General features: G+C 38.3%; 1 protein-coding gene across 4 annotated transcripts in view; it reads left to right on the top strand.

The window, feature by feature from the left end:
• Sh3glb1 (SH3 domain containing GRB2 like, endophilin B1) overlaps positions 1-14071 on the top strand; it is a 31697-nt gene extending 17626 nt beyond the window's left edge. The window contains exons 6-11 of one of the 4 annotated variants that reach the window (XM_036189612.1): positions 692-730; positions 2606-2629; positions 7228-7317; positions 7765-7865; positions 12852-13080; positions 13447-14071. In XM_036189612.1, the coding sequence (XP_036045505.1) occupies positions 692-730; positions 2606-2629; positions 7228-7317; positions 7765-7865; positions 12852-13080; positions 13447-13554 (591 nt within the window). In that variant the 3' untranslated portion in view covers positions 13555-14071. Of the gene's footprint in view, positions 1-691; positions 779-2605; positions 2630-7227; positions 7318-7764; positions 7866-12851; positions 13081-13446 lie in introns of all 4 variants that reach the window. The other 3 variants (XM_036189611.1, XM_036189613.1, XM_036189614.1) reach the window with 3 other exon arrangements.
• Positions 14072-27459: the final 13388 nt, after the last annotated feature.

Genomic DNA, 27459 nt, shown 5'->3' with positions numbered 1-27459 from the left:
ATTTTAGAAAGTATGTTTGGTAACTTAATCATAATATTAGCTTTTTAATTTTTTTAAGGAGAAAATAAGTTGTGTGTAGTGTTTTCTAGCATTTAAAGGAATCTGAGAGAAAATGGTAATTCACATAGCATATGTTCTGTCTGTAGACTTCAGTATTGCCACAGCATTCTAAATCTGTAACCTGTAATCCCAGTAGTTTAGAGCGCTGTTCTGTAACCTTAACATTACCTGTACACATTTGCATTTTCAGTTTGTTAGAAATATTGGGACTATATGCCTTTCGTAAGTATGAGGAAGATCTGCCTGAGAACTGAAACAGAAAATGGTTAGAGGTGCTAAAAAGTCAGAAAATAGAAAGGAGCTTTAAATAGAAACTTTGTTGGTATGAAGTAGGCATTCATAGATGAAAATATAATCTTGTTAATTTGTAATTTTTAAAGAGGTATGCTTCCCCTAAACAAGTCTGATTTGAAATTCAATATCAACTGGTTTTTGTTTTGACAATTCTGTATCTTTGGGTAGGCACCATTACATGAAATATGTAGAAAAACACATAGTTGGTTGTTGTTTTCAATAGAAAGAACATCAGCTCTCTTAATGCCTGTTGAGTTTGTGCTTTATTGTGTAGAAGTAATTTGTCCGTGTGTTCATGGGTATAATGTGTTCTTTGTCTCTCATCTATGCACTTAAGCAACTAAACTCCGCCCGCCTTGAAGGAGATAACATTATGGTAAATTTCTCTTACATGCTCAACTTCCTGCATGTAAAATGGCTGAAGGTTTGTTGGCCTACTGTGTTTTCTACATCTTCAATAAAATGCCTTCTCTTGCTATTAGCTGCATGGAAAAATCTAAGTAGCTGAAGTTAAGCATTGATTATGTCTAGGCAAAAAATGCCAGTTGAAGTGATACTGAAACTTGAAGAACCACCAATTTGTTGGTCATGCCAAAACAGATTTTAAAGCTATATAGGTGTGTACAAAACAGATTTTAAAATCATAGTTGTGTAACGCTGTTTTACATCTGGTAAAAGATGGTAATTTAGTGTTAGTTTAGGCTGAAGTTTCAGTGTTACTCTTAGTAATGAAAATTAACAAGATTTACCTTACTTGGAAAACAGTAAAAGATTAAAAATTGACTTCATTTTTTTTGTTCTTTTCTTTTGTTTAATAAATTTATTATTTACCATATTCTTATTGGAATTCAGTATAGCATCATTTTTTTCTGCCATTCCAGGCTTAGACAAATTCCAGTGGCCAGGCCTATTCCATATCCAGTGCTAACTCACTCAAAATTTCAGAATAGTGATAGCCTGGAATAAGAGAATGAAAATTGTTTGTAATAGCTAATGTACAGATTGAGCTCAAATTTAAGAAAGTTTTGAGATGTTAGGTTTGTTTTTGTTTTTTACTAGAAAAGCAATTAATTCCTGTTAGTCTCTAGCAATTGATAGTCTTGGGGCTAGTTACATGGTTCATTCAGTCATTATCGTGCTTGCCATGCAAGTTTGGATACCACAGCACCCACATAAAATAATCTATGTATTGTCGTGCTAATCTATAACCCCAGCACTAGAGGCAGCGGTAAACCCCCAGTTCAGTAAGGGACCCTGGTCAAAAATAAGGTGGAGAGCAATCAAGGAAGACACCTAAAGTCAATCTCTGTCCTCTACATATAAGTACCACTGCCACCCCTTATACACTCTCTCACACACACGAAAATAAATAATTCTTGGAATTATAGTCTAAATAAATTTCCACCATTTAAAGTGGTGAGAAATCAGTAGTCTACTTAATAATTAATGGGTCATTGATTAATTGCTTTAATTCTATTAGCATTGAGCTAAAAGCAGGAAAAATAAACCTGATGTTTTGGTATTTGCCTTTGTTTCCAACTATTAGTTTTTGAAGCCCTGGCTGAATTATAGCTTTCATTATATAGCAAGAGAATGTATTTACTTATTTCCATTGTCCTATCTATAGGTAATTGCAAAGGGTGAGACTATTTCAGTCATTTTTAATTTTGTATAAATCATAGGTTTCCTTTTGTCCATGGTAAAAATAGCCTAGACAAATTAGCAAGACTTTTCTTGATTTATTAAAAGCATTTTGTTTTACAGCTGTTTTTCATCTACTTACAATAAGATACTTAACTGGCAGTATTAAATTTATTAATTTCAAACTGATTATTTCTCCCAAAAAATAGCTGTATCAGTAATATTCAGTGTCTATATATCTTTGTTATGTTTTTATTTACTAAAATTTTAGAATTTATACCTGAAAGAGAAGTTAGAAATCATGTAGTTCAAACCTCTGATTTGACATGAAGAACTCTGTAGGTTCTCTATGAAAGGTCAGATATTCTCAATTTTGGGAAGCTGTTACTCTTATTTGTAGAGTTATCACAAGATTTTAAAGTTGGTAGTGTTGATACATATAAAAGGCAGGTTTCATAATATATTCAGCTATGCTGATTTATATTACTGCTATGTTCACTTTGTAAGGGGGAGAGTATGCCATTTAAATTAAGTACATTTTTCTATACTAAGTTGTAGAAAATGTTAAATTCATGCTCTGTATTTCTCTCTGATTTTTAATGCTGGCTAGATTTGGGCGGAGGAAGTGACAAAAGTAAGTAAAATTTTAAACTACAGAATTGTGAAACAAGAACTTAATTGACATTCATTCAATAAACATTAAGTGGGCACCAGCCTTGGAGCCATTCACAGCTATGGTCTATGTTATAAGTCTATTAAAGTCTGAAAATTAAGGAAATTATTAGTTTGTTTACTAATAGCAGTTCCGTACAGCAGTAGAATTGTGTCCCAAAGATGCAGTTACACCATGAGGAATCCTAGACAACAGTTAAGCAAGTGGTACTCAAACAGTGCCCTGCTAGAAGACAGGTGAAATACTTGATTTATTCATTTACAGTAATTTTTTCAGTGAGATTTTAAATGTAAAGAACACTGAATGTTGTGACCTCCTATCTTCAGAGAACTGGGTTTTAGAGAAGTAAAGACAGGTCTCTTGAGCACCAAAATGAAATTTTCTGTCATTTTAGTAGAAAATACCTATAAAATTATAGTTTATAGCTGCATAAAACATGGCATAGCAAATATTTTATTTATAGTCAACATCATCACTACAATTTCATCATTGTACAGTGTGACAGTTGGATCTTTGGATTTTTCTTCTCCCTTAGTGTCATACTGCTCCTTGTGAAAGCTGTCCCTCTGCCTGTTGCCATCTCTCACTTTTTCTTGGCTGGGAAATCAAGTTTTAACTCGAGAAATTAAAGAAGAAAATTGTGATTTTAGTGCAGATTCATACCAAATGTTACTTTAGGTCTTCAGTCATTTGTCATTTACTCCCCAGTGTCAGACTTACCAAAGTCTGCATTCCAAATGAGGATAATGTTGGTAATTGAGGGCAGGTACTGACTGTGACCTCAGATATTTAAATAGCTTGGAAGCCTTAACTTTTATTTAATCAGTTATAAAATTGCTGGTTCTACAGTGTGTTTCATGCATAGTGTGTTGAGCTATTGATTGTGTGGTTTGGCAGTGCAAGTGAAATGCTTGACTTAAGGTCTCCTCTTCCTTTGTGGAATCTTAGTCAATCTAGTGTGGTTCCCATCCTGGCTTCTGAGTTCTTTTGAACCTCCAGCATGAAAAGAGGGCAGAACAGCATGTGAGAAAATAGAAACTGAGCCATGAAATCAGGATGTACTGATAAAAATATCATGACCAAAAGCAACCTAAGGTAGAAAGTTTAATTTGGCTTATTGTTCCAGAGGGAGAGAGAGTATCATGGCAGGGAAGGCATTACATGGCAAGAGGAGCAGGAAGCTGGCTGATCACCTTTTTATCTGATCGTAGGAAACAGAAAGAGAAAACAGGAAGTAGGGCAAGGCTATAGACTCACAAAGCCCACCCACAGTGTTGTACTTCCTCCAGCAAGGTGTGCCTTCTAAACATTCCATAGCCTCCTTTGAGGGCCCGCAAAGATTTCCTAGTGAGATCTGAGTTTGTTTCACCCAGCAGAGCTGCATTAGAGGATTGCTTGACCATGTGCATGGTTTCTAGGTGATTGGAAAGGTCTACACTTAGCTATATAGGGGAGGTCTTTCGCTCCACCCCTTGGCATTCCTATAAATAGCTATTTAGAAGAGACAGAAGGGGCTGGTGGATAAGGATCCAGGCCCTCCCGAGGCTGTCCTGTGTTTCTATCTGTTTCTCTCCCCTCTATCTTTCTATCTAAATCTCTTATCCCTCACTCCTCAAGAATACCCTTAGGTAAAATGTGGGAGCTGGTCTGCCAGCTGGCCTCCCACACCTGTCTTAGGGTTCTATTCCTGTGAAGAGACACCATGACCACAGCAACTCATATAAAGGGAAACATTCAGTTGGGGTGCCTTAGTTTCAGAAGCTTAGTCCATTGTCTTCATAACAGGAAGCATGGCAGCATGCAAACAGACATAGTGCTAGAGAAGTAGCATGGGAGTTCTATATCCCGATGTGAAGGCAGCAGGAAGAACAAGACACTGGGCCTGGCTTGAGCATTTGAAACCCAAAGCTCACTCCCAGTGACACACTTCCTCCTACAAGGACCACACCTACTCCAACAAGACCACACTTCCAATAATGCCACTCCCTATGAGCCTGGTGGGGCCATTTTCATTCAGACCACCACACCTCCCAAAACAGCATCACCAACTGTGGACCAAGCATTCAGTACATGAGCCTATGAAGGACATTTTCCATTCAAACCACCACTTGGGGCATCTTTCCTTAATACAAGCTCATAAAAGATTTCTGTTTATAAGACTGAAAAGTAGTTGGTGTAGTAAATGGGGGAAATTTATATTTTAAAAATATCTGTTATATAAGGCTATATGAAAACACAGGAAATTTGTCTAAATGGATTTGAGTTCTTTTTGTATACTTTGGCTTCTATCATTTCATAATTTTAAAAAATGTATAGAATTCAAAACTTTATGTTCCTGAAGATTTAACCTAAGCCCATAAGTAAGTAGGTAGTATCAACCAAGATTGTTACAGCAAACGCCTCAGAAGTATGATGAGCATCTCTAGCATGTAGGTACTAAGTTGTGATACCACCACCCAATAGCTTGCCCGTTTTCCAAGTTACATCTTCAAGGAACTCTTAGTCTATACCAACTCATGTTAAAGTGTCATAGTAAATAGGTAGCTTGCCAGCAGTAATTCTTAGATGATCTCCCCTAGAAATGTGTGCCTTAATTGTAAATGAAGTCAGAAAGAAAAGATACTCTAGAAGATCAATGATTACTAGTAAACTTCATTGTCTCTAAGCCTCTCTCATGCCATTTCTTCCTCAGTAAACTGATAATGCTTATTCTCTATTGTCAGGTAGCGAGACAATTCGGAACATTTGACTATAGCAAACTTGAAATTGCACCGAAACTCTTTGATGAGATGAGGTTCATTCCTACTGTTCACTTTCTCAGAATCTCAAGTCTAGGTAGTGCAGTGTGACTTTCTAAGCTTCATAGGATGGTGCTGTTCAGCTGAAGTTAAGCATTAAATTTTATTCAAACCTAGAAGACTAATGTCATGGCTTTAATGAGATCAGTTAAAATTGTCTTTGTTTCCTTTTCTTGCCATTAAAGCATTATCATCATTTCAGTCTTGTGCCTCTTGATCACTTGCATCTGACACCTAAGTTGCCATTTCTTTACATTGGTACAGAAGTAGCCATATTATTAGTCACATTGTTTTTTTCACAAACACCTATGTAGAATCAGCCCAGTTTACCTTTGAAATTCATTTGTTTTCATTTGCTGGAGGGTTTTCTATTAAGAAAAGCCATTTTGTAGTCTATCAAGCAGAATAGTAAATAGTACAAGTGTAACCTGAAGTGATTGGAATTTCTATGCCTTCTGGAAAAAGAACACTGATTCTTTTCATGAACTTTTTCTGCTTGCTACTGCCTTCCAGATAAAATTGACTTTAGGCCTTCTAAAGTATTTGAGTTTTACTTGAAGTTAATGTATTAACTTTAATTATTGTGTAATATAACTCAACATATTTTCATAAATCTAGTCTAGATTGTCCCCTTCCCCAAGTCTGTTGCCAGTGGGACATTAAAGCGACTGACCAAACATGCACTTCTTAGTTAACTGGCTCCTGGAGGTCACCTTTGTCACCAAAGGATTAGAAGAAATAAAGATGGCTATGACAGGAAAGTGTTTGACCTTGCTTTATTACAGCTAAGCAATGATGTCAACTGTCTGCATATGGGTAACTATCCTAGAGAGTCTGTCACTGGTGATTATTTCCAGTAGTGGAGTTAAGCTCATTATTTCAAAGAAGCTGCAAAGTTTTACTTTTCTTCCTCATTTTCCTGCCAACTACTTCTGACCAAAGTTTTGAGATATCTAATGCCAGTATTTAATATATTTAGATTTTGTTAATTTTCCAGTGAACTGTTTTGTTCCAGTACTAAACAGAAGCCAGTAATGCTACCTACTTCTTGTTTCCAAAGTCAGTGACTTCATCTTGGTAACTTGAAGAGTATTTATATCATGCAAATCATGCAGAGCACTTCCTTTTTCCTTTAAAATCAATGTACTAGCACAACACTGAAGACCAGCTGTAACTGGTAGAAAAACTTTTTTAAACCCTAATCGTAATAAATGATGTTAGTGACTACAGCCTGTTATACATAGTTAGAAATTGTGAAAGAAAGTTAAGTTGTAGGACAACTAAGAGGTGTCTTAGAAACAATGTTTAGTAACTAAATATAAGAGGTGGAAATCCTATGGCTTTGAAATTGAAGATTGTTAACTTCAAGTACAAAAAAAAGCACACAATAATAATTTGGAATTTTTAACATAATATTGTTTTATACTTATAAAACTATGGTACTCAGGATTTTGTAAAATACTCAGCAAAATACTAGAAAAGGTATACTAATATCTTGACTGTCATAACATCTCTTTTAGACAACTAAGCTTTGGCAGGAGTCAAGTGTTGGTGAGGAATCATTTTGTTCATAGTGTTTGTTGGCACAGCTAGTTCTAGAAACTGAAAACCAGTTAAGGCTGTATACTCACAAAGAATTAGGGAATCATCAGATTCTTCTTTGGAGTATATTAGGGGATTTGCAGGCAGCGGGGGCGGGGCTATCTGTGTAAAGTGAACTAAATCTTCTAATGAGATCCTTAAAGTATGTTCTAATTTAAGTCTGAACAGGAATTACGAATAACTCAAAGTGAATTTGATCGTCAAGCAGAGATTACCCGCCTTCTGCTAGAGGGAATCAGCAGTACACATGTGAGTATTACATCATTCTGAACAAAAGACGCTGAGACAGCACTTAGGCAGCTAAGGAGGAGTTTGTGAAGTTCAAGGCACCCTGGCTACATAACACACTGCCTTTGAAGGGATCTTTCTTGTATAGTTAACTATCAGGAGAGTTTCAAGTGTGAGATTTTAGAAGCGAGCTGAAGAAATATGTCAGTTTTCTCTTACATCTCATCACTCATTTTTCCCATTTCATAAATCCTCAGGTTGGTTCTTTTTGGCTAAACAGAATGTGTCAGTGTATTATTCACCAGTAATTCTCCAGTCTTAATAAGCCTGATCAGAATATGAACATTAATAAGCTTTGTAATAGGATACTTCAGGTTTCCTCCCTCATGACAGTGTTAGCCTTTATTCTCCCTTGGCTTGTGCCACTTGAAGAATTTGTGAGAACTGACTGGAACTTTTCTATTGCAGGCCCATCATCTCCGCTGTCTGAATGACTTTGTAGAAGCCCAGATGACTTACTATGCACAGTGTTACCAGTACATGTTAGACCTGCAGAAACAGCTGGGCAGGTAGCAATTTCTTTTTCATATATGAAAGTCAGGATGGGGAGAGTGGAGACTGGAGAGAAGGCTCAGTGGGTAAGCACTTGGCACACAAGCCTGAGGAAGGACCTGAATGAATGAGACACAGCAGCATGCATCTGTAAGCCCAGCACCATGACAGCAAGGTGGTAGGCAGAAAGAAGAGAAGCCCTACTTCCTGGACCAGGGAACATGAGGCTGCCAGGGACACCAGGGGTGCATTAGAGAAGAGAAGTGAAGGAAAACAAAGATGGCCCCTCTGTGTGAAAATGCTGGGATAAAGCTCATTGCTCTGCACAGTAACATCACCACCAACACAAAGACATAGTTGTCTTAAGTCCTGATGGAAGAAGTCCAGCTTTTTTATGTGTGGCCAGTGACATGGCTCAGTGGGTAGAAGCTCCTGCTGCCAGGACTGATGACCTGAGTTCAAGTCCCAGGACCCACATGATAGAAGGAGAGAACTGGTACCTGAAAAGTGTCCGCTGACCTCCACATGCCCACCGTGGCACGTGTACATACACACACCACAGAAAAATTAATGAATCTAATAGAAAAATGTAAGATTTTTAGATATGATTCAGTAGCAGGGAGGAAAATTCAGAGGTAAGGATTTTGTTAGCTTGTATACAATTCCTTTTGTAAATATCAAAACTTCTGAGGTATCTTTTTTTAGCTTTCCTAGCACAAATCAATGTTACCAGAGGTGAGAAGATAATTAGAAGAATAGTTTTTTAGCGCCAATATAAAGAAAATGATAGGTATATTTGAGGCTTAACTTTTCTCTTACTACTGATTATTTTTTGCTGTTGGTTGAAAAAGATAGATATGGCTACATGAATACTTTGTTGTCCTAAAGGTAAGCTAATTCATATTTGTTAATTGTGGAATGGTCCAAAGACCTCAAGTCCCTTACATAATTATTTCAAGTATGGTAATATACTTTAAAGCAAAATAGTGTATCAAGCCCATAATTGAATCATTTAATTGTCAAATATTTATATAATACCTACCGTAGGCCCCAAATATATTCTGGAGTTACATCAGCAAACAACAAGCTAGGGTACTTGCCTTGATGGAGCTCACCTTGTAAGGTAACATTGGAAATAATATGCCTTCTAAGTAGAGGACTAGCCATAGGTAGATCAGTCAGCCATGTAGAAAGTAGACAGAGCAGGGTATTATGAGGACATCTAATTACGGCCCCGCTGTGTCTACCTGAGTTTCCCAGGTGGAGTTATTGTAGTGGGAGTCATCTAGATGGAGAACAAGGTGGGGGAATGTTACAGGCAAACCAGGATACGGAAGAAGAGAAGTAGCAAGTTTGGGTAATTGACAATACTTCTTTCTAGTGAGAGCATAGCGTTTCAGTGGAGAAAGGAATTGTTTGTAGGGCTGGAGGTGTTGATGGGGTTGCACCATGAATGGCCTTAAAAGGAAACCATAAAAAGGAGTTTGGCGTTTATATGGCTGTTAAGAGGAGTGATAGGTAACATTTGAAGGAAAAAAACATGAAAATATGTTTGAAGAAATAGAGTTTAAAGAGTCACTGCAGTGTTCATTCTGCAGACCTACCCTTCAGATTTAGGCATAGACCAAAGTTCGGCAACATCACAAAGCTAATTTCAGATCTTCAGCACAACTGTAGCCTGTTTTTTTTAGATCTGGTAGTTCTGCCTGCTTTACACTTGTACATTCTTAGTGTCCTGTTAGTACTATTCATGTCTAAAGGCGGAACAATTGAAGCTTGGGAAACCATAACACTTCCTTCCCACTGTGCCCTGACACTCTGCAAGTCCAGCAGATGAGTCGTGCTTGTAAACCATTCATACTTAGTTCTCTTAAAGCCATTCACAGCTTCATTGCTGGTACTTTGTACCTTACAAAGTCAAACCAGCTCTGTTCCATGAAGACTGCCCATCCTGCCTCTCTGCCTCCCAAGAATTGGATGACTGCTGAGAACCAGCGACAGGAATAGGAGAGATAGGAACCCTTTCATTTCTTTCAAGATGCATTTTCAAGACGGGATCGGAGGTCATGGCACATGACTGAAATTGCAGCACTCAAAGGCTCATAGTAAAACACTTGATCTTTTTCTGTTTTTTTAAAGTTTTTGTATGCAGACCTTAGCATTAACAAATATTAGAGCATCCATATCACACTAACCAATCCAAAAGCTGTTTCTGGAGAAAGAGCCATGTTGTGACAGCATTGTTGCTAGTAGTAGCTGTATAACATCTACCACTTCTGTAGGGCTTAAGTTGTTCCCAAACATTTTTATACACCTCGTATGTGTTATTCATGGACTTTGTAGTCCTTACAACCACACAAAATGGACATGGTTAGTTCATAGTATTCACAGAAGGAAACAAGTACCAGGCACCAAGTTAGCCATTTTTTAATTTTTATTTTTTAGTAATTGGAAGGCTTTAACATACTAAACTATAGTGAATTGGTATTATTAATTTCTGCAGATCTGTTTGCAAATGTTGAAGTTCTTAAAGTGGGTATGACCTTTCAGAGCTTTCTGTTCATAAAGATAGGAGTCAGGGCTCTGTGCTGGGGTGCTGAGTCCGGACTAATAGAGTCCTAATCACATCACAGGCTGTTAAATCAGTGAGGGCGGCTGTGGTCAGTGGGTGAAAGAGGAGCTGTGACAGCAAGTTGAGGTCCGCTTCCAAGTCGGCCTTGTGTAAAGAACAGGAGGAAGGCAGCGGCCGGAGGAGAAAGGAGGGCTGTCGTTTCTCTCAATTCAGAAGTAACGGGGGTTTGCAGGTAGATGCAGATGATAAAGTAGGTTGAGAACATGTGGTAGGTAGTGCTGGATAGAAGGGAAGGATTACCAGAGATTACTAGAGCACAGACCCTCAAGTACAGACCTATAAAGGGATTACCCTCGACATACAGACAGGCATCACTAGTAAGAGAATAGGCGCCACTTTCCTCACTAGTATTCCTCTCCATCCAAAAGAAGTAAGTCCCTCAGCTGAGCGTAAGGCTTTGGGGAGAACCGCTGGCATTTTGAAGGTAAATGAGAGGCTATCAAATGGTCACCAAGAGAACAGAAGTGAATTGCCTAGACCTAATATATAATCTCCAGGCAGCAGTGTGGACCCATCTAAGGAGTCCTGTTCATAAATGTAGGACAAAACAACAAAGGTTTCTCTTTTTCTCCTAACACACTGGATACATTAGTGCTAACACTGGGAGTTAGGGAGATTTTACTAAGTGAATGTAGTGACGTGAGGAACATGTAAGCACAGTGTGGTTGCTGTAATTGATAGAGGCATGAAGAAACTAGTACCAGAGATATTGGCAGACTACTGTAAGTGGAATTACTAGAGGGAAAAGTGATCAGAGAATAGTCTGGAAACTGCTTATTCAGCTTACAGTTAGTGAAATTAATAAGGTCTAGATGTGAATACGAGAATGGATAGGATAGCTACTGGGATCTGGTGTAAAATCAACAAAGAAGTTCATAGATGTAAGAGGCTAAAGTTTGGGAAGAATTATCTACATAGCTATTAGAGTCACTAAGAATTATGATATAGTATCATTCAGTTTAGTCAGGAATTATGTTTTAGAAGTGAAACATCTTCAGGTGTTTGCAACAAAAGATGGTGGACAGTATATAGTTAAACAGTGTGAAGGTCTGGCTTAGAGAGGTGGGAATGAGGAGCATAGGATCCCTACACAGTTTGCCTCTAGATTAAGCCATGAGAGCAGTATAGGAGAGAAACATGGCTTAAGGAAATAAAAGTCTTACTGGGAATATTGCTGGTGGCTGACTGATTTCTAGATGGCACAGTGGTCATAAAGAGAATTTTATCGGGGTAAAGAGATGGCAGTGGTTAAGAGAACTTGCTCTTGAGAGGACCCAGGTTTGATTCCTACCACCCATATGGTGGCTCACAAGCATCTGTAATCCCAGTTTAGGGGATCCCACAGGAATGTGTGGGGTACATGAATGCATGCAGGTAAAGCATTCATACATACAGTGCAAAATAAGTAAATCTAAAAATAAATTTTTAAGAATAAATGTTATTTTCCCAGAAGCATGAATTTCATATGGTTTATCAGATGAAAGGCCTTGTATATTTTAATGAATAGATTGACTAAAGTATAAATATGGGGCACGGTGTATAACTCAGTAGGAGAGCATGTCTTAGCATGCACAGGCCTACTGTTTCAATTCAGTATTGCTTGACAAGCAGTCAAAATGCATTGGAAGCTCCAGTGCATCACTTGTTCATAGTAGGACTTTTATTATTCCTTTTAAAATAATAAAAAAAATTGCCATATTCTCCTATTGAGTCTTACATTTCATCATAATAATCATAATAAATTAACTTGAATGTTTTAATCTCTCAGTCTGTATGCCCCTTAAAGTAATTATGGCATCAGTTCATTTCATGTTTTGAGCTTAAAGTAGCAGTGCTGAGCACATTAGATGGTACATACTTGTTGCTTGGCTGATAGGAAAATGTGATATATTGGTTTCATGACAGAGCTTAGGCAACCAGTTATTTCCAAAAAACTAAGGAAACTTCATTTTTACAATACTACCTACTATTTAGCTTTTTTTGTTTTTATTTTTGTTTCCTCACAGAGAGGAAAAGGTTAATATTACATACACACACACACACGGCATACATATTCTTGGCAGCATTTAAGACTAAATATCCACACACATACACCCCAAGAAGTAATGTTAGCCAAAATGTTCTTCATTTTGAAGAGAGAGAAACAGCTTTGAAGCAACGCTTAAAGGATTTTATATTTGAGTGCCTCCCAAGAGGGAAGGGGAGACGGACCCATACTTGCTCACTGAAATATTTATTAGTGTCTCTGAATCTCTCCAATGAGGAAGCTGGCAAACGGTGCCATCAAGTGGTGAGAGTGAGGAACTTCAACACTTGAAAATAGATTATTGAGAGTTTGGGTTTTTTTGTTTTTTGTTTTGTTTTCCAACAGTTTTCCATCCAATTATCTTTCTAACAACAACCAGAGTTCTGGGACACCTGTACCATCTGCTTTATCAAATGTGATTGGTCCTTCTGCTATGGCTTCAGCAGGTAGCCTAGTAATCACCTCTCCTTCCAACCTCAATGACCTTAAAGAATCTAGTGGCAGCAGGAAGGCCAGAGTTCTCTATGATTATGATGCTGCAAACAGTACTGAACTGTCACTTCTGGCAGATGAGGTGAGTATATCACAGAGAAACACACCTAGTCTGATATTAGGACAAAATGTAGATTGCTCATTATTGACTTGGAAATAATGTATTATGAATGTTTCATGAATTTCAGTTGTTAATATTGACACTTAAAATGTTATTTTATATAGTAATCAACAGAAATAATATTTTAAATGTTTTTACACAGAAGTTTTACCTATGTATAAAACTGCCACTGATAAATACATAACTTTTCAGCTAAATGTACATTTTCAGCTAAATGGATGTTTAAAATCCTTAAATAGTGAATAACTTATATTTAATTCAAATCTTATTTGTTTGCTATATGCTTGTTTTAATATAGCTAATAATTGGAAATACTATATTTTGCAGGTAATCACTGTGTTCAGTGTCGTTGGAATGGATTCAGACTGGCTAATGGGGGAGAGAGGAAATCAGAAAGGCAAGGTGCCAATTACCTACTTAGAACTCCTCAATTAAATAGGGAGACCATGAAAGACTACCCATCATGACACCATATTTATAGACAGTAACTCTAAAGCAAGTTTAAGTATCTTTCATGTTAATGAGATATAAGGGACTGAAAAAAGTTGCAAGCCATCAGAAACTGGCCATCCTGCCAATAAAATTGCATGGTTAATAATTCATTACAGAATTTTGGTTAGAGATTTCATAACAAGAATGTTTTCTTACACAATTCTCTTTCTACTGAGGGTTCACTAACAAGCAGCTTCTACTTTTGAGCCCCAATTTATAAACAAAAGAATTGTTTTCTACTGAATTTTTCATTAACGGCAAGCTTTTCTTTTATGCAAAATAAATTTATGTGCATGATTCTAGTGACTCATTTTTTAGGTATAATAGCCAAAGAATAAAGACTCATTTTTACCTTGCTGCCCAATAGGAATCAGATGACTTAAATACTGTGCTTTAGTGAGGTCTCTTGGCTTTTGACTTTTGTTTTTATTTGGTTTGGTTTGATTTGGTTTTGTTTATTTCTAGAACACTACTGGATAATTTTTTTTAAACCTAAGTCCTTGAAAAGTATTATTTTATTTCATGTTGTTAAGGTTGCAGAACACTAGGGACAAGTTCAGTCATGAAGAAAATCATAAGATTTTTCAGTTGGCACAATTTGATACATAATCAGAATTGCATCCATTAAGAACATACTATGCTACAGTAAAGATCTGTTATTGAACAAATGTATACAAAAATAAGAATTAGTGCAATAGCATTCATTATAGGGTAAATCATATGCTATAAATGGGGTTTATCTTCATCTGGGTCTCTGGTTATGAAGTACACCCTCTGGAAATTACTAATGACACATTTGGAGCCAGAGACTTGCTATGAGGACTATGCTATACATCAGCAATAGTAGCTATAAATTGCCAGTTGAGAAACTTTTTTGTTAGGTCTTCAATTCTCATTTGTTCATCCATCCATCCATCCATCCATTCAAAAAATATTTGTTGAGGGCCAGGTATTTTGTTGATCAACCAAGTGTACTATGAACAAGATGCTCCTAAAGACAAAAACAAAAAAAAACAAACAAACAAACAAAAACCTATAACAGGACTAATATTATGATGGAAGAAATAGAAAGTAAGTACTGTGCTAGGCATCCCCTAATTCATATCTAAGAAGTCAGAAGTAAACCCATAAACCCAGGTAGAAAAAAACAGCTGTACTGGGCCTGGAACCAAGAGAGCATAAGTTTGTTCAGATTTGCTTAACAATAAAGTTCAAAAGTGTAGTTGATTTATACAGAGGTTCTTGAATTGTAAACTTTTCAACTCTGAGAAGGTGGATATTTAAATGGAATTTTTAAACCTCCATTTGTGTTAAGAGTGCCTAAGAGCTTGTATACGTGGAAAATCAAGTTCTTGGTCCAGCTTCAAAAGCCCCTTTATCTCTGTGTGGTAAGATACATTCTGCAGCTTTATAGTTGTGTAAGGTTCTGACTCACACTTGAGTTACCTACTTAAAGAACTCCAAAAACTGCTCAAGACAAGTGTTCTATGGAATCAAGTGATAAAGCTTTTTTAGTGCCATCTGTTATATTTGTCCAAATTTAGGTTTTGAGGGACTACAAAACGTTGGGTGAGTTTAAACAGTAGCTTTAGTTCAGCAAATTAAGGTTTTGGGAAATAGTACAGTACAGGAGAAAATGTAAATATGGTGTGAGTTGATCCTGGGTTCATATCCAGCCTTCCTCACATATTGGGCACCTTGGGTTTCAACTCAGATTTATAACTGCCAGGGTTTTGTTTTTTGTTTTTGTTTTTAAGGTAAAATGGGGGTAGTAAGTATGCCACCTAATAGGAGACTTTGTGTCTTTTGCTCTTAAGCAAAGACCTGGCACATAGTAAACATTGTATAAACACAGATGCCCCTGTCCAGTCCCTGTAGCTACTTGACACCATACTGTGTGGGCTTTGCAACAGTAGACTAGAGGGACATCTTTCACACCTGTGCTGTGCTTATTCCCTGTCAAGTCCATTCTCCACTGCTGTGAATCCAGCCAGATCCAGCTAGGCCCACCTCACCCAGTGTGAGTAGGTAGCAGGGCCTTATGCTTTCCATCAGGAGTGTTGGTTCCTGGGGCTGCACTGAGCCACCAGAGGATTCATATGTTAGTGTGGAAGTATCGAAGGCTCCTTGTCCCCTTGTACCACAAATCCACCATATTCTTTTGGCATGTTCTTTTACTTTTATTGTTGTTGTTTTAATGAGGTTTTATTGTTTGGTTGGGTGTTTTGTTTAATTTTGGTTTTGGTTTAAAGTTACAAGTTTAATTATTACTCAGGTAAAGGCCCAAGAAGATTGTTAGCATAGAAGAATACTCTTGGGAAGCCTATTAATTCATGGTGCAATTCAGAGTTATTTAAATAAACCCTTGGCCCCTGAGCATAATTCAGTAGCACAGTAATGAGTGAAAAGTGCATATATTCATGAAATAATAAATAAGGAGGTGTTTATAGGCTTTCCACAAACAGAAAAAGAAATGGATTTTATCCACCTTTGTCCTTAAAGTAATCTAACCCACAAGATTATAGTTAAAACATTTACATGGTGCTAATAAAAAAACTTCATTGCAAATGAGCTTCCTTAAATGAGAATGGACCTCACTCTGGGGAACACAGAAAGGACCAGTGCCAGCATCCCCAGTATGATACAGCCCGTCCTCCCAGTCTCTCTTAACCTTCAGATAGCAGGAACCAAGGGAATCTAGTGTAGGAAGGATGCTTCCGAAGTAAAATGTAACAGGGAGAAGATGAGAGGGTGGGATAGAACTTGTTCGTGCGGAGTCTTGTGCCACGCTGCTGACACACAGTCCCTGAAAGTCCACTTTCCTATCTCCCCAATACCTGACATTTGAAATGAGTTGCCTAGTTGCACAAGCCAGGGTGAAATGCTTGACAGGCAGCTTTGCTCCAGGCCCTGTCTCCTTCCCTGCATGGCACTTGTTCCTTGTGAGACTATGAAGTTAAGGAAAGTGCCATGCTTGCCCTCTCCTACCGTGTCCTATTAGAGTACAAGACCTCAAACCAGCAATATCAGCATTGCCTGGAAACTTGTTGAAATGCTAATTGCTGTTTTCAAATAGCATAAATTCTACCTTATTTATACTTTTGTCTACACGGGCCTGTGGAATTAGTAATGTTAATCTTCCATGTGACAACTTTTTAAATATTTTAAGACGAAAAAGGAATTTCACTTTGTTTTATTATGTTCTGTTAATTGTAATTATGTTGTTTTTATAATTTATTTATTTAGTGTGTACCTGTCACTCTAGAATGTAGCCTAAGATAGAGACTTTTTCTGTTAATCATAAACTATTCTTAGCACATATATGCTCAATAAATACATGTTGTGTAAAAGGAAAAAGAAACTCCTAATACCTGTGTCTTACCCTACTGAGACAAATTCTGGAAGCAGGGCCCCCCAGTTGTACAGTAAGCCATTTGCGTGATCCTGCTGCAGTCATGTTGAGAAACACTGCAGAGCTAACAGCTGGCCTTCCACCCTCAGACACCTGCAATTTGACATCTCTGGAAAATTTCCTCTTGCCTTCTAATGGGTTGAGATTCTGTCAGATCAGTTTTACAAATGGGTATGAGGTGGAAGGATGCATTTAGTGTCAGTAAGGAAAGTATTGCTTAGAATGCCAGGACCTGGATGCCGTTTTAAGAGCTCTAGGAATGTGGACCCATCTGTCTAAAGCAGTGGTTCTCAACCTGGGAGTTGCAGCCCCTTCAAGGGTCAAATGACCCTTTCACAGTGGTCTCCTAGGACCATCTACATATCAGATATTTACATTATGATTCATAACAGTAGCAAAATTACAGTTGTGAAGTAGCAATGAAGTGGTTTTGTGGTTTGGGTCACCACAACATAAGAAACTGTATTAAAGGGTGGCAGCATTAGGAAGGTTGAGAGCCACTGGTTTCAAGAAAGATGAGCTCTAACCACCATATTTCCACACAGTGCCTTTGAACTGGTGTTTAGCATCAAAACACCTAGACAAACCAGTGAAGTAGTGTAGACTAACGTATCTACATCTCTGTACCTCAGGTTGCTAAGCTGTACTCTTATTCCTACATCAAAGTAGACTTTTTAAGAATTGTTAATGCATTTTTATTAATACAAGTCATAATATTGCTGACAAAAAGAAACAGGAAAATGGCCTCCGATTCCACCATCTGAGGAGAAGTGCTGTGACAGGTGTGTGGCCTCCAGACTCTCTGTACACTTAGAGATTTTTTAAATGGGATCAAATTGTACATGCTGTTTTGTAATTTTTTTCCACTCAACAGTACCATAATGATCTTGCTGTGTCATATATATTTCTACATCTTTTTTAATGGCTGCATGATATTTCTTCATATGTGCCACATTTTATTAAACTACTGTTGAATTTTTAGGTTTCCAGATTTTCACTAATAAACTGCTTTGAAGAACACTGTGCTGCTAACCCTTGTGTTGCTAATTATTTCCTTGAATGCTATGGATGGGGTTGCTGGTAGAAAAAGTATACCGGTTTGTAAACACTTCTGCCAATGCCAGAAGTGCCCTTTAGAAGACGTTTTTGTGTTCTTTATCAGTAGTGTATGAGGAAATGCTGTAGATAGACATGGGGTAATATGGAGGGGAGGGGCTTCCAACTGAATGTCTTAGTTGTCTTTGTTTTGAAAACGAATTGAAAGTCAACAGTAATGAGTCTTCCTTTCTCTCTTTTCTGGCACAGGCTTTGTGATACTTTGAAAATGTTTATATTGCTAACCTATCTGTAGCTTCTACTCAGCCTCCTGGAAGTTGCCACCTTTTTTTTTTTCTTTTTGCTGAGGTAATAGGAAGAAGCAGTCTTAGTAGTTTTGAGATAGAACGGTGTTTTAGAGAACACCACCAAGTGCGCTTGGAAAGGTAGATGGAGTGTTGGCTTTTCCCTTTGGTTATCTGATGTTAGTCATTAAATCTCTTAGAGCCCCCTGCATCTCTAGAATGAAAGTAATGTAAACTACCTGGCAGAATTGAAGACTGGCTACATTATAAGCAGAGCAGGTGATACCAAATGTGTAATAAATAACTAGCAGATTTCCAAATAAGTATATCAGAACAATTGCTATTGTCAAGTATCAATCATTGCAAATAAAGTCTTCTTGAAAATTGTCGCAATGACTGAACATTGTCTTGTATGTTCTACTGTACCTACAAAGTCTCCTTATTCCTGGCTCATTTTCCTGGTCAAATGTTCAGAATAGTCTCAAGGAAGTGTCTAGTGGGCCATCCAGCATTACCACGCTTTTGCAGCAGTGGGTTAGAGTAGCAATGGTCTTTTTAAGGGGAAGGAGTGCATTAGCCTACTAAAACTTCTAAGTGCAGCTGCCCTACTTTTGTGCTTTGGAAGGCTGGGCCTCTGAAGACTCCATTCAGTGAAGGTAATTTTAGTTTACTAATTGCAGGTGCATCTCTACAGATTAGAACACAGAGCTGCTTAGTCTGTACATGGAGAACTACTGAGAGAAGTGGATGAATTTAGCTTGCTGGCAGTATTTCCAGAAAGATGCCTGTTCTAGGGTTAGAGCTGCAGTCCAGACAAAGCCCAAAGAAGCAACTCATTTTAACAGTTGGGTAAATTCCAATACCTTTAAATTAGCTTTCTGGTTTATTGGTTATGAGCCAAACTACTCAGGCAATGAGGAATAATAAGAGAACTCTTACAGTGCTTGGAAAGAAGGAAAGCTGTATAGCAGGCTTGAGGTTTATGAGGACAAGACAAATGACTGGTCAGGGACTGGACTGATGGTTCTAAGATGGCTTTTTTAATTAGAGTGTGCCACACAGCATTGTAGGGCTACTGAATCTTCCTCATCTCGCTTCCTAATGACATTTTCCAGACTGAGCTGTACCAGGTAGTTCCCAATAGCTTGTGCTTTGATGCCTATTGCCTTTTGTGTGTAATCTTTTCTAGCAGCCTCCACTTGAAAGCCACATTTGTCAAGAGTAAACTCAACACTTTATAAAGATATTCTGGATTCCCTCTGGCAAACTATATGTGCGCACACACATACACACACCATTATGGCACATACAGCCTTAAGTTACTTATAAACCTTGCTGAACCTCAAGGACAAGGACTTTGTATCCCCAAGTAGCTAATACACCCATAAATCCTTACAGTATTCAAGTTTACATAAAAGATCTGCTGATTCTGTTTAGGTACTATTATGTCTATGGCTTAAGAAACTGGCTTTTTTCAATATATGTAGTCAAAGCATACTTTTTAAAGAATAAACCCCACTATCCACATTCACTTATTTTACATGCTCATCATTAACTTGCACATTGCTAACAATTTATTATAGAATGAATTTTGCTGGTTAAATCTGAACTTCAAATTTAGGATCAGTCACCTCAGTTTTGGGGCTAGGCTATTTCTGTTGATAAGCTATTCTATATAAAATTACCTAAATCTTTCCTTTCTCCTCTGCATCTCTTTGCACTCTCCTTTCTTACCATCTCTGCAAAGTATTAGGTGGAACAGTGTCACTTAGCTGTAAAAAATGAAATGTCATCAATCTGTTCAGTTGCCATTTGCACACCTAAGATTTCTAGGACACAGTATGATCAAACTTCAGATTGACCATTTGCATGCCTGCTCTTACTCAAGAAACAGCCCCTCAGAAGCACGTGTAGAGCACGTGGACATTAAGTACATTAGGGCAGAATTCAGATACTAGAGTGCCTTTGCTCAGGGAATCCAGTTTACATAACTAAACGTTGAGGTTTTTTGTTTGTTTGTTTTTCAGAGCTGGGGACCAAACCCAGGGCCTTGCATTTGCTAGGCAAGCACTCTACCACTGAGCTAAATCCCCAACCCCCAACATTGAGGTTTTCACCAAACTGGGACTGCAGATAAATGATTTCCATTTACACTCTGAACCACAATGACTGAGCCTGCACTTGTCAGATATTTGGAAGAGTCCCTTCACATTTGCTCAAGTCTACAAACAAGTCCTCCTTTCTACTTGCTAGTGGGGAGGGGCACTCCATCCATCTCACACTCCTACCCTGAGTACCTCAAAATATCCTGTGGCCACTGGCAGTGAAGCTGGGGAGTGGGCTGAAAGTTGGTAAAATTGAACACTAGCCTCATGATGTTCTATGAAAGTGAGTGTAGAAGGTGATTTTACTGAGTGTTGTGGAGGAAATCAAGTTGCTGGTCAACACTCATAATCTTTCCTCAGTTACCTAGTAGCATTTTTTTTTCTTGCTGATAAAAGAGTAATGGGATGGGGCTGATGAAATGTCTGTGCAAGCCTGAGGACCCAGGTTAGATTCCCCAGAATCACTCAGAGACAAATGTAGCAATCATCTGCAATCCCAGTGTTTCTATGGCGAGATGGTAGGTGGAGACAAGAGACTCCCCATGAACTCATAGGCTTGCTAACCTGCCATATGTAGCAGCCAACAGCAAAATAAGACCTTGTCCAAAGGTGAAAGGTCAAGTCCTCTGAGCTGCACACAGTCATTGTGACACAACTCTCTTCACACCTCCCATACAAGAACACAGACACGTGCATATGTGTAGTTGGTATTTTTATTTTTTACTCTTTTGGAGGCCTACCACCCAGCTCCCAAATAAATCACACAGAGTCATATAATTACTTATAAATGCCTGGCCTTAGCTTGGCTTGTTTCTAGTCAGTTTTTATTAAATTGTCACGTTTATCTTTTGCCTCCAGGCTTTTACCTTTCTCTATTTTATATACCTTTCTTTCTTACTCTGTTGCTGGTTCTGTAGCTGGGTGGCTTCCCCCAACCCATGTTGTCATCGTCCTCCTCCTCCTCAATCTTCCAGAGTTCTCCCATTCATTCTTTCTGCCTGCCAGCCCTACATCTCCTTATTCCTGCCTTGCTATTGGCCATTCAGCTCTTTATTAGGCCAATCAGGTGTTTTAGACAGGCACAGTAACACAGCTCCACAGAGTTAAACAAATGCAACATAAAAGAATGCAATACATCTTTGCGTCGTTAAACAATATTCCACAGCAGAAACAAATGTAACACATCTTTAATATTCTACAACACATATACATCACACACACACACACACACACACACACACACACACTCACACACACACACTAATGGGAACCTTCTGCCATAGCAATCTCATAGTGACAGACCTTGCCCACACATAGCTTCTTACAGATCCCCTAACCCAATCCCTCATCACTGCTGCAAACCACCTCCAGTGCTTGTTCATTGCTGCCTCAGACTTGTGGAAGTAAGAGCATCAAGGCGTGAGAACCACATTTCTCCCTTCCTATGCTCAACTCCCTTCCTATGCTCAACAAGGGGCTCTCAAAACTCAAGTACAGACGCTCTTAGATTTTTCACACAGAAAGCTAATTCTCCCAGGAGAGTACCTTCACCAGGATGTCTAGTAAAGATAAAGGTCATAATACATCTACAGCACACTCCCACACCTAAGACTCAAGGTAACATTGAAAAAGTGAAGACAGGAAGATTATAAGAGACAGGGGACCAGGGAGTTTGCTGTGAGACTGTGTCTCCTAGTAACATCAGAAACTATCTGTAATGTCTTGCCAACATGACTGCCCTAACATGAGCTGAACAAGGATACCAACAAACATGCCAAGCTGGTTGGGGGAAAGCCTATGAGGCCTCCACCCTACACAAAGAACTATAAGCAACTGAGTAAAGCTGGGAGAGGGAGAGGTGGTCCACCCCAGGGAAGAGCATACCAGTTGGTTGTTTAGTACTAAATGGTCAGCCCTGAAAACATACATGGAAGTAACATGTTATATGTGTACAAATACATGTATGCATGTGATACAATTGATGAAAAAGGCTAAGAATTTGAAGAAGAGCAGAGAGAAGTCTGGGAAAATTTGGAGGAAGGAAAGGGAAGAGAAACAATTTCAAAAGTAAACAAGATAAATATAAGTGGACATTGTAAATGGAAGCAGAGCCTTTCTGTCCCCATTGCCCAATCCCAAAAAAACACACAGAAGCTTATATTAATTATAAACGTTTGGCTGATAGCTTAGGCTTATTACTAGCTGGCTCTTAAATTTAAATTAATCCATTTCTAATTATGTATTGCCATGTGGTCTTTGGCTCACCAGTTCTCTGGTATCTTGTTCCTTGGTGGCTGGCTGGTATCTCCCTAGCTCCCCCTTCTTCATATCCATCTTCAGTTTGATTGTACCACCTCAACTTATTCTGCTTCACCATTGGCCAAACAGCACTATTTATCAGCCAATGAGAGCAACACACATTCACAGCATACAAAAAGACCATCCCACAGCAGGATGCTGCAGGCACTGCATCAGGACTCCCTTTTATCCATTGTCCATTTCTATCTATATAAGGAAGTTTCTCTTGGGAGTATATTATTCCACCCTACACTCTGGCTTTGATTAGGACTGTATCACAACATCCACATTTTAATATATTTGGAACATAGTATTGGGAGTCATAGAGACCTGCCTGTCTTATTACTAGGATACCTAGTTGCTAATAGCATCCCAATTGCTATTGCTATGAAATAGCACCACTGCTGTCTAGAAAGAATGGGTTGGCGCTCAAAACACTTGGCACAGAAATTAAGACTATAGACTTTAGAATACAATATAGACGTTTGAATCAAAGGATCAATTTTTCAAACACCACCTCTATCATCACCTATGTCCTGAACAAGTTATGTGACCTCAGTTCCTGTGTTTTCATATGTAATTCATGGATTGACATGCGCTGCCTCCCTGGTGTATAGCATGCTGTAGTTCTGAAACAGCTCATCCACTTGGGAATATATTAGAAAAGCAGATCTCAGGCCCCTACTGAATCAGAAACTCCAGTGATGGAGTACAGCAGGCTGTGTCTTAACAAACTCTCAGAACATGATGCATGTGGAACTTGGTGAACCACAGTTGTGCAAATTTAAAGAATTCATGAAACTTGCATATCACAGCTGATAATTTCTAGGTAACATTTAGGATGTTCATGAAATGGACTATTCACACTTTTCAAGAAAAATCCTTATGTCTCTCTCATTACAATGCTTTTCATAAGAATTTGACAGCCAAAAGTCTGAGATTAAGATTTCTGATGAATATATGAAATACATATCCCTATACTTTCACCATGTAGATAATGGCATTTTTTAGAAAAAAAAAAAAAAACAAGTGATTGAGATTGTCTTAGTCAGTATGCTATTGTGAAGAGACACCATGATCATGGTAACTCTTATAAAGGAAAACATTTAATTGGGACTTGCTTACATTCAGAGGCTTAGTCCATTGTCATCATAGTGGGGAGCAGGGAGCACACAGGCAGACATGGTTGTGGAGAGGTAGATGAGAGTTCTACATCTGGATTGGCAAGCAACAGGAAGAGAGAGAATGTAGATGTAATTCTGAATAGTTTCATTAAATAAGAAACACAAAGTCAAAGGCAGAGTTAAAAGCCCCAGAGGTCAGAGAGCAATAGCTAAGAGCTGAGACCAAGACCACCTTCTTACCACTCGCTGCCACTGCCATCCTTCCCCTGAGATAGAGACCTACTTCCTGTGTATCTGTCTTTTATTGACTTTCTATTCTGCCTTCTATTGGTTGTAAACCCAACCACATGACCTCCTCATCACTGCCTGTTTATACAGAACTCCAGGGTTCTATGGTTGGTATTGAGATTAAAGGCATGTGTCTCCATGCTGGTGGTGTCCTTGAACACACAGAGATCTGCCTGTAATGTGATCAGGATTAAGGGTGTGTTCCACCATTGCCAGACTTCTGCTAAATGGCTTGCTATTATCTCTTAACCTCAGGCGCTTTTATTTATTAACATACAAATAAAATCACATTTCAGCACAAATAAAATACCACCATAAGAGAAACACTGGGGCTGGCTGGCTTGAGCATTTGAAACCCCAAAGCCCACCTACTTCTTCCAGCAAGGCCACACCTCCTAATCCTTTTCAAGTAGCACCACTCTGTAATGAGCAAGCATTCAAATATATGAACCTATAACGGGTATTCTTATTCAAATCACCACAGAGATCTATATAGAAAATCCCACATCCTAAAAAGGGAAGTATTAGAGGAGGGTCAGGATTTTTCTCAGAAAACAGTTCAGAATCTGCTTCTACACAATTAGGGGGTGGGGTGGGATAAGAACAGTTTGAGCCAGATAACAGATTGCAAACTTGGTCAGGTTGCCAGCCTAAATACTTTAGGAATGCCTTAACTTAAAATGGAAGTCAAAAAAATGTATTGCTTGGGGGAAAAGGTATACTTTTGTTTCCACAGGAAATGAAAGGCTGTGGATTCATTCAAGGTTAATAGTGATCAGGTTTGATCAGGAAAGACCCCCCCCCTGAAAGTCCTGACTACACATATAAAAAAATAAACCTAAAGAAACCAAAAGACAGATGATATATATTTTACCTGCTGAAACATAAAACAAAAAAAAATCATCTTTGACTGGCTTGTGTACAACGTCAGTCCACACTTAACGTTAATGCAAATATGTATGTTACCATTGAAAGTTTGTTTCCAGAGCAGAGGGACCAAACACCAATGAAAACAGGTGACCTAGGTGATCCTGCCTCTCAGAAAGCCTCTGTTGCAGTTTCCTCAGAGCTCCTCATCCAGAACAGCTTCAAGGCTGCTGGCTGAGATGGTCCAGCCTCACTGATTATTCTAGTCAGGACTGCAGATAAGTCCTGCACTTTCCCATTGCACAGAGACTGGACAACAAATGTTATGGCCAGTTTTCCCAGGACTTGACCATTATCTCAATTTTCTCAGGTTCCCTAAAAAGATGCCTTCACCCACAGTCAACAGGAAGCAGCCTAGAGAACACAACACCCAAGAGATGGGGTGGGTAGCTTTTGGTCATTCTGTGGGTTATGGATGTTTGTCATCATTTAGGTGGAATATAAGATAAAAAGACAGCTATTAACCTCAAATATTTTACATTTGTATGCATTTTGGTATAATGATACAAATTTAAAGTTACTTTTGTTGTACTGTATATGTGTTTCTACTCTTATTTAGGGTATTGTACCAATGCAGCTCATTTAAAAATGTAATGTATAATTAACAGGTTAATACTTAATTATCTATAATAATCAAACTTGTAGTCAGGTATGTTTTCAAGGTTAAACAGATATATTTAGATAGATGGTCTTCAAACACTTCAAAGACCTACAGAATATTGCATTTAAGGTATTTAATAACCTAAGGCTTTATATGACAGTGAGACAACATCTGCTCCTGGCAGCACCAATTTACTTCAGAGAAGATAATAGGCATCAAGAAACTCCATATGGAGTTTGCTTTCATTGTTGCAAAGAAACTGTTCTTGCCTTGACTACTGACAGTATGCTGGACAAGCTGGACAAGCAGGACACAAAGGAAAGAAAACTTCCAAACTTTGCCAAGATAAGGCGGGACAATCCTTCAAAATTCCTTCTTCATAGAAAAGTCTGCCAGACATTCCACAGGATACACAAGAAAGCAATTTCTTAACTTTTCCAAGACTGGGCAGTAAAGTCCTTCAAAATTCCTCCTTTATAGGGAAGTCTGCCAGATATTCTAGGTCTGTAGGCTGAAAATGGATGCCCCAACATTGCAGAGGAACCATGAGTGACTGTCCAAGCAGCCAGATGTCTATCATTTCTATAGTTTTGGAAGTGACTTGCACTGCACTTGCTGTTTACTCAGGTAATATTATGTCCCTCTGGAGTCTTTGGTGAAGCTGAAGACTAGATAGTTATAGTTTTCATCAGTTATGATAGAAGGTAAATTAGGTACAAAATTTTGGACTATCAAGATAGAATAAATAATGGAGTGTTTTTTTCTGAATTTGCCAAATACAAATGGATGGGATATTGTAAATGTAATTCTTACCTGATAACTTTTTATTATATATAGTCTTGCTATGTTAAAGTTAAACCTTTCTTTTTATTTAAACAAAAAGGGTTAATGTTATGGAATATTATTTTAACTAGGCAAAGATGTGTTATATTTGTTTGTGCTGCATTTGTTTAATTATGTAAAGATGTGTTGCATTTGTTTCACCTTGCTGCATAAGGCACCTGATAGGTCTAATAAAAAGCTAAACAACCAATAGCTTGGGAGAAGAGGTATAGGCAAGGCTGGTGGGCAGAGAAAATAAATAAGAGGCGAAATCTAGGCTAAAAAAGAAGAAAGAATGAGGTCACACCCAGTCAAGAAGCGAGGCAGCCACCAGCCAACTGGATATGAGAAGCAGTGAAAGTAAGATACACAGAAGGAAGAAAATTAAAAAGCCCCAAGGCAAAAGGTAGATGAAGAGAAACAGATTAAATTAAATTAAAATAGGTAGCCAGAAATGACCCTGAGCTGGCTGAGCATTCATAACTAATATTAGATCTCTGTCATAACTTGGGAGCTAGTTGGTGGCCCAAAAGAAAAAGCCTTGTACAGAGATGCATGGGGACTAAGGGACAAAAGTGTCCCTGAAAGGGAAAGGAAGCAAAGCAACAATGTAGAAGAGTGACTTAATAAGATGTGGGAAAGAGCTCAATAGCAATACTGACCATGACAGAGAACACCTAGCAAAGAGGACAATGAAAGGTATGATCAGTCAAGAGGAAAATTTAGCAAACTGGTCAGATTTGCAAATAGCTTACCACTTCTGCTTCACTGTCCTACACAACAATTAGCATATAATTCATTAGATTATTAAATTTGAGTTGGATTGACCTTGGGATTTGGATTATTTTTTAGTTTTATCTCCATTTTTATCATTGATATGTATGTATGAATGGGGACATGTACATGCCACAGGTGCAGGACAACTTTCAGG

Source organism: Onychomys torridus, chromosome 6 (genome assembly GCF_903995425.1).
Source record: "Onychomys torridus chromosome 6, mOncTor1.1, whole genome shotgun sequence".
NCBI classification, from domain to species: domain Eukaryota; kingdom Metazoa; phylum Chordata; class Mammalia; order Rodentia; family Cricetidae; genus Onychomys; species Onychomys torridus.
Note: the sequence above shows the minus strand (reverse complement) of the source record. Positions and strands in the feature narration are given on the sequence as shown.